This window comes from Condylura cristata, unplaced genomic scaffold, assembly GCF_000260355.1.
Source record: "Condylura cristata isolate star-nosed mole 26May11 unplaced genomic scaffold, ConCri1.0 scaffold00012, whole genome shotgun sequence".
NCBI classification, from domain to species: domain Eukaryota; kingdom Metazoa; phylum Chordata; class Mammalia; order Eulipotyphla; family Talpidae; genus Condylura; species Condylura cristata.
The window spans coordinates 55,117,241-55,125,206 of NW_004567113.1; the positions used below are offsets into that span (position 1 = coordinate 55,117,241).

The following is a 7,966-nucleotide window of genomic DNA, read 5'->3' on the forward strand; positions in this document are numbered from 1 at the left end:
TGAGCAGCTCTGGGGAGCGCCGGCAGGGCGAGGGCAGTCCTGGCCTGCAGTGTCCACCTCATGCTCTGAGGCCACATCTCTCCCTCTGCAGGGGCCCCTTGCTCTTTAGCCTCCAATGGCGGTGGGGGGGGGCGAGGCCACCAGCCTGTGGGGGTCACCGGGCTGACTGTCCAGCGCATGGAGAAACACCAGCGGCATTAGCCGCTCTCGAGCGAGGTGCTGGGCGCCGTGGCCTCGCCCAGTGGACGCACCACACTCGGTGAGGCCACAGTCCGGGGAGGACACGGGCCAGCGGGAGGGCAGTCAGCTGTGTGGCGTGGCTGCCACTAGGCTGACGGGCCCAGAGGACCGTCGCTCGGGTCCTCCAGGATAGCAGAGGAGGTGAACCTTGACGGGGAAACAGAAACGGGGACCCCGCTGCAGACCAAGGCAGCTCCAGGAGCTGGAGAGAGGCAGAGGAGCCCCGGGCCTGGGCTGGGGTGTCCATGGCGTGTCCTGATGTGGGAACGCACCCCACATCCCACCCAAGCCCTAGGGCAGCTCCCCCGGGGTGCCAGGGCCCTTCGAGGGGTCTGTGCGTGTTCCAGAATGACGGGGTTAAGCCGTCAAGTGCTTGGCGCGCTTGACATCCTCAGGGCTTCATCTTAAAAACCTTTCAACTCGTCCTCACAGCGACCTTCCCAGGCCATCCCGCCCGTCCTGGCCACCGGCCGTGACGGCAAGTCATGATGGCGCCTTCTTCTTTCCTCTTTCTCAGGGACAAAAGCACCGAGCCCCACGCCCGACGCCCCAACCATGAAGCTCAGCGAAAAGGGCCCGGCGGGTCACAGGGAAAGCGAGGCGGCCAGGACGAGACCGGTCAGTCCCAGCTTCCTGCCCGGGCTGGCGGCCCGGGGCGGCCTCCCCTTCTCGTCCTCCCCCGGGGGAGAGGGGTGGGGGCAGGCAGCCTGGGGGGCGCTGAGCAAAGCAGAAGCGGCCAGGCCAGAAGGCGCCCCGGGGACCGTCTGTGCAACGTGAGGGGCGTGGTGCTGGTTGACCTTCTGGACCTGGGGAGCCCCGCATTGCAAAGGTCGTTTCTCTCGAGGGGATGGTGACACTGAAGATGATGATGTCGCTGTCCTTAGGGATGCACAGCAACCCCAAGGCCCAGTTCCCTCGCCCCCTCCTCCGGGAAGCCCTCGGCACTCAGACGGTCTCTCTCCTGCCCAAGACTCCTCGGACCCGCTCTTCACTGTGCTCACTTAGCTCGCAGCCCACATCCCGTTCACTCAGACCGCAGCCCATCGGGCCAATGACCCCTCACTGGAAATTCTAGTCTAGGTCACAGACGCCTCGGCAAGTCTGGAAGCAGGTGGACAGGGCAGCCAGGGTCAGATTTTCAAATCCCGCTTCCTCCAGATACCGCGACCCTCCCGCAGCCACGGGCCTCCACCGGCACGCACCGACCCTTCCTGCAATTCAGACGAAAAGCCCGATTTCGATGTTCAGAATGTGTCTGACAAACGGAACACTTTCTAAACTACAGAAAGCTGCTCAGATACCCTCTGGGTCACGGGGCTGTGCTTTGCTGTCGGCGACACTATTTCCTGACGGTAGCAGTTGTTTTTATTGCGTAACAGTGAATTATAGCATCATGCGGGGTGCAGGCTCCGGCCCCCAGGCAGCGCCCCGACCCCCGCCGTCCCGCGCTCCCCCGGGAAGCCTCCGTCCTGCAGTCAGGCCTCCAGGGCGTGCCTGGTGCCTGCTGTCCCTCCTTGGCTTTCTGTCTCTGGAGCTGGGCTCTGTAAAGCACATCGCTGTATCTTTACATCAGATTGCGAGACCAGTACCCGCCCATGCCCGCTCAGTGCCCGACCTTTGCACGGCGCCTTGGCTTCGCACAGCTCGGGGCGTGCACAGGAGCAGGTTTGGCGGGCAGGGCCCTGATGCTCTGCGCCGCAGGGGCCTGAGCGCCGGGGCTCGGCTGGGGACACCCTGCCCGTTGCCCCGCCACCATCAGTCCCCACCCGGGCCGGGCGATTTTGGCTCCCACACCGCCCAGGTGACGGGGCTGCAGGCCCTGGCTCAGCGCCCACCAGGCGGGCACACCCCTCCTTCACAGTCGGATCACCTCCTACAGGTAGCCTTCCAGGATACCGCCCAGGTAGCCCGCCCGCCTCCTGCCTCCACGCTCTCTGCTCTTTCAGGGAAACTCAGCCTTCACAAAGTAACCAGACCTTCTGTTACAGGGCAGGGAGAGGGGCACCCCTGAACCCCCAAACCTGCCTGCTCTAAATAGGTTCTGCTACCCACCGCATCAAGACAAAGCATATAAGACGTTAATGAAATGGGACTTTAATACAGTGAATATACAATACAGAAGACAAAGAATGTAATTTCTAAGTCAAACACCTGAAGTGTCCCATCCTCTCGTGGGCAAAAGTCCACCCAACAGGGAGGGGCCCAGAGCCAGGCCCGAAAGCCACCACGAGACTGAAGCACCTTCTGGCCGGGACCCATGGGGAAGGGCCAGGCAAGCCTGGGAGGAAAAGAGCAACATCAAAGCCACTATGATCACTGCCAGTCTCCCCCACGGGCCTCTCACCCACGTCTCTTCCACCAGTCCTGGGCCAGGACACAAGCGTGGTGTGGTCATCCATGAGCGCTGCTCCGAGTGGCGTCCTCGGTCTCCCGCTGGCCTCCATCCTGCCTCCTTCTTCCTCAGATTCCTTCCCTTCTCTCCTTTTCTCTGCTCAGCTCCACCCTCCCTCTGGGGGGCAGGGAACCTGGAACTCCCCCATTTCCTGGGGGCCCCCCTGTTACACCTCCACTTTCCAGTCCCGCCCGGGTCACTGCTCTGTAAGGGGGAGCCGGCCGGCAGGCTGGGAACCAGCTCCAGAAACAGCCAGTCCTCAGAGGGCCACCCTGCAGGGCTGACGCGCGCAGGAGCCCGGGCAGCGGGTCCCGGGCGGGCCACCAGCAGGGCTTCTCCCAGGGGAAGCCAGAACCCCCCCCACCCCGCGCCCAGACATTTTCCACGTGCACTGACCTTTCCCGCGCGGCACCTCGGCGGGGCTCCGAGTCTTTGACCCCAGTTTGTGCTCGTCGCGGGCGTCCACTGGGAACTCGCCCTGGCCGGCTAGGGGTCCGGCCTTCCGCCAATGCACCTTGCCGGCCTGGTCTCTGGAGCAGAGACAGCCACGTGGCCGAGGCCACCTGTCGGGCAGGCCGTCTGGGACCACGTGGCCAAGACTTCTCAAGGCGCCTGCTGCACTCCAGGGCCCATCCTTAAGGCCCCCGTCCCGGCCAGCTGGTGCAGGACAGTGCAGGGTGCAGGTGGCCTCCCCTGGCCCGGGGCCTCAGGCTGTGCTGGGAGTGCTTGTCTCTCTGAGGCTCCCAGGCCCTTGTGGGGACAGGCTCCAGCTGCCTTTTGCACTTGCAAAGGATTAGCTGACAGTCCAGCCACTGCCTGGGGACACAGCGGAAACAGGCCTGCCCCTGCCGACCTTTGCCCTCCCTCCGCCTGGCCCGTGGGTCCCCTCCCTGGGGGGGAGGGGGCTCAGGCGGGAACATGAAAAGAGCAAAGGAGGACTCCACACTGCCGGGTGGTTTCCCTTCAGGACTCCCGGTCCCGCTCTGACTTGAAAACGAGGGAACCGTCCCGCTTCCTGTTCAGACAGGCTGAAGTTGCCACATTTCCTGCCGGGCGCCCCCGCCCTCCTGCACGGACTCTGTCTCCTCAGGGCCAGGACCTGGCAGGGCCGGGTCCAGGGTCGCTGCGGCCCAGCCACCTGCAGGCGCACGCGGACATGGGCTCCCCGGAACCGAGCTTGGCTCCCCTGGCCCCGGGCCCGCGCTGCCAGGGGCCTGCGGACAGCGTCCCTCCCGGGAGCCCGCCCACCCGAGGGAGCAGGAGGAAGGTAAACCAGAGCCGGGCCTCTGGCCCCAGGCTGCCGGCCAGGAGGGGAGCCGCACCCACAGCCTCAGGCCGGGGGCCCTGAAGTCAGAGGCGCGCCCCGGGGCCTGGCCTGGGTCCCGACTGGCCGCCGGCTCACTAGTCTGGGTCTCCTGCAGCATCTGTGGCTAAGTGCTCTCTGTCTGTCTGTCTCTCTCTCTCACACACAGTGAGGCCCAGCAGGGAGCAGCCTCACACTAGCTGGGCAGAGGCCGCCCCCCAACAGCCCCCCTGCCCTGGGGCCATGCAGGGTGGGGGACTCCCCGGGAGAGGGCGACCCTGCTCTTCTCCACCCTCTGACAGGCACAGACGGGGGAAATGAATGGGCCTGGCAGAGAGGGTGGCCCGAGGCCCAGAGTGTGGCAGGCACAGCCAGGGAAGGCGGGGTGCCAGGTGGGGTGACCCGACACCCCCAGGAGCAGGTCCAAGGCAAAGGGCGATGGAGAGGGGCCCGTTCTGTCCACCACGGGATCCTGTTCCATCCCCGCCCAGAGGAGTCCGAGCTCCTTTGCCGCAGAGAATATTGCTGCCCACCCCGGGGATGGCACAGGCGCCCGCCCCGCGTGAAGTCCTACGAGGCGGCGCTGTTCACAGCCCACTTCACGCCCGCGGCGCTCCTCCGGGCCGGGCAGGGAGCTGCGTACACGCGCCCACCCTCCGGGCCCACGCAGCGCCCACCCTGCAGCTGGGCAAGCTGACCCCAGAAGGTGAAGACTGTCTGGGGGTTCAAGCCACACAGCGGGGCGCCGTCGGGCCCTGGAACCCCTGCTGCGGGCAGCTAGTGGGGTGGGCGGCAGCGAGCTGGCCACGGGGTCCTGCTGCCCGGCTGTTTGCTCAGGTCAGTTCTCGGCGCTGCAGGCCCTGCCAGTCCCCCGGACCCCGGCGCCCCTAGGGAAGTCAGGGCCTGGCGCCTGGAACACACCCCCCACGCCCATGACAGGCTCCTCCTAGGAGCTTGGGGCCCCGGGGGCTGGCTCTCGCTGGGCCCTCCCATGGCTCTGCCTCCGGCCCTGCAGCTGGGCAGCCTCTGCTAAGCCGTCCAGAAGCTTCTGCCCTTGTCCAGCCATGGTGGTGGCTTCCTTGGACGTGGCACGGGACAGCGGCTGTCAGCTGATCTGCTCTGCTCCTGCTCTCCCGTGGGCCTGCCACCCTCCAGTTTCAGCCGGCGCTGGCCAGCTGCTCACGGAGCACCTGCACCGGACCTTAGGCCCGGGTTCCATGGTCTCCACCCAGCCAGGAGAGGTGGCCAGTGGTGTGGCTGCCCCAGTGGCAAACCGAGTGGCCACGCCATTGCCCGCCTCCTGCGATTCTCGGGGCCCCCAGCTCCGGGGATGGAGGTCCCGGGGTGTCGGCTGGGCCCGGCCCTGTGCCCCTGGGCCAGATGGACAGGCTCTGCTCTCCCCCTACAGGACTGGTCCTGCTCCCTCCTCGTGGCGGCTTTCGTGGGCGCCTTCGGCTCCTCCTTCCTCTATGGCTACAACCTCTCCGTGGTCAACGCTCCGGCGCCGGTGAGTGTCCACGCTGCGCGGTGAGCCCAGCAGGGGGCGCTGTGGCGCCGTGGACAGCAGGTGTTAGCATTCGGCTCTGGGTGGTGGGGGGGCCCTGGGCCTGACTGCTGCTGGACACTGGGGAGACAGGCAGGGCGTGGGACGCAGCAGGCGGTGATGGGCAGGCGGGCTGTGGGTTCCTTGTGGCCTCTGATGGAGACTTGTCACGCTGCTGGCCTTGATTCCTTTACACCCAGCGGCTCTGTGTCAGACAGTTTGAGGCACCCGGCTGGCTGGCGAGTCCTGCCCCCGCCCGGCCTGGATTGGGTGCTGGCGCCTTCCCCAGAGAGGGCTGTCTGATCTGTCCACCTCGTCTTTAGAGCAGGACTGGGAGTTTGCACTCCTACTTCATCCTGAAAGTTCAGCAGAAACTCTAGCAGCAAGTGGGGTGAGGACCTTTGCCCTCTGGCCTACGGGGCAAGAGACATGGAAAACCAGAGCCAGACTGTTGCTGGAGCGAAACAGGAGCCCAGGCAAAGCCTCTGGGAGTCCTGCTTCAAACGCGGGACAGTTCCCCGGCTGCAAAATTTCTGAGCGAGCGATGAAATGAAGTCACAGAGCGCCCGGCACCCGGGGCCCGGTGCGGGCTTGCGGACGCCGGGCCGGGCAGCGGGGTGACACCCTGTTGTTTGTCTGCAGTACATCAAGGCCTTTTACAACGAATCGTGGGCACGAAGGCACGGGCACCCCATAGACCCCGACACGCTGACGCTGCTCTGGTCGGTGACCGTGTCCATATTCGCCATCGGTGGGCTCGTGGGGACTTTAATGATGAAGCTGATCGGAAGAGTCCTCGGGAGGTCAGTGGGGTCCTTCTGTTTGGGGGGTCTCCTTCAGCATGTTCACTGTGTATTTGTATACTGAGGACCCTGCAAGTAGGAGAGTAGAATCCCACTTCAGTTCATCGGAAACATTTTTTAATTTTTTAAATTGAGCTAGCATTGATTTGCCACCCTCCATATGATTGAGGGGTGTGTGTGTTGCCACACCCTCCACGGAGGCACCCAGAGGCTTCCACCCTTGCGCCCCTTTCCTCTCCATGCCCACACTGGCCCTCTGGTGGTCTGCATTCTGTGTCAAATTCCTACGATTTTTTTTTCATTTTATCTGTATTTTGCTTTGATTCTTTATATTCCACAAGAGTGAAATAATCCTTTTTGTCTTTCTCTTTCTGACTTGCTTCATGTAGCATAACCCCCTCCAGTTCTAGCCATGTTGTCATGAATGGCAAGATTTCACTGTTCAGGGCTGAGTACTATTCCACGATGTATGTATGCCTTTCTTCACTCACCTGTCCTTGGGCACTTCGGTAGTTCTCATAGCTTGGCTGTTGTAGACAGTGCCACAATGGACATAGGAGTGTGTATCCCTCAAAATTAGCTCAATTCCAGTTTGAAGGGAGAAAGCTTCATGCCAGAAGGGCAAGAGGAAGAAATGGTGCAGCAGAGATCAAGGAGAAGCAGACCTGGAAGGTGGGTCTCTCCCAGAGTCTGGGGCACTTCCGCTGCTCACCACGAGGGGGTGCTATTGGCCTCCAGTGCAGCCAGGGATGCAGCTGAGCGTGGCTGTGTCCTGTGAACCTTGCACAGAACAGTCCCCACAGAACTTCTTGAATCCAAATGTTGTTAGTGCCAAGGTGAAGACTCCACAGAGCTCCTCCTCAGAGCCCCTGCCCAGTGCATGGGCAGGGACGTGGAGACCTGGCCAGCTTGGGTCTGGCTGGGCACATACAATGGAGGGGTGTGTCAGAGGGTCAAGGAAGGGAGGTGTATGGCTCCAAGCTGGGTGAACAGGGAGCACCCAGTGGGCTCTTGCCCCATCAGACGAAGGAATTGTCGCAAGAGTGGGCAGTGAGGTCTACCCAGACTCCCCTTTCGCTGAGGCTGGTAAAAACTGAGTTGTAGGTCTAACCTGTGGGTAGACTGTAAATGCTACAGTCTGGGGGTTCCACCGAAGGGCCTGGGTCCCGTGGGTCCGGTTAACGGGAAGGCAGCTCCACGCTCTCCCTGTCTCCTCTCGTCCCAGCTAGATGTCGCCGCCCCCAGTCTCCTCCTTCCCTGTTACCGTCCTTGTATCCTGTCCCTTCTCCGAGGCTGCACAGGCAAGAGTCTCCACTGCTGGGCAAGCTCAAATTCTGAATCTGGGGCCCAGGGGGCTCCTGCCCTCAGGAGCAGCATGGCACTCAGTCTCTGCCCCTTATCTTTGGCACCGAGTTCATCCCCACAGAAAAAAATGGAAACGGTGATTAAAAATCCCCGTCTCTCAAGCCAGCGAGTCAGCTTTGTGAGTTATTTGCAAATAAGGTTTCCATCCTCAGCGGGTCGGTGTGCCGGGGGTGATGCGGAAGGGCTCGCTCAGAGAGGTTCAGCCCTGTGCACACGCCTCCAGTCCGGCTGCGTGTAAGGTAACATCCCTGCAGCGCGCAAAATACCCCCTCAGCCGAGGCAAGAGCCCGGGCCTCCTCGGCCGTTTCTCTCCGCCTCTG

The 7,966-nt window shown here is 63.2% G+C and overlaps 1 protein-coding gene across 2 annotated transcripts in view; it reads left to right on the forward strand.

Moving 5' to 3' along the window:
• Nucleotides 1–778: 778 nt before the first annotated feature.
• The window catches only part of SLC2A9 (solute carrier family 2 (facilitated glucose transporter), member 9), a 33,835-nt gene continuing 26,647 nt past the window's right edge, over nt 779–7,966 (forward strand). Inside the window, exons 1-3 of one of the 2 annotated variants that reach the window (XM_004681407.2) lie at nt 779–858; nt 5,344–5,442; nt 6,121–6,281. In XM_004681407.2, the coding sequence (XP_004681464.1) occupies nt 796–858; nt 5,344–5,442; nt 6,121–6,281 (323 nt within the window). In that variant the 5' untranslated portion in view covers nt 779–795. The remainder of the gene's footprint in view (nt 859–5,343; nt 5,443–6,120; nt 6,282–7,966) is intronic. The other variant, XM_012724082.1, reaches the window with a different exon arrangement.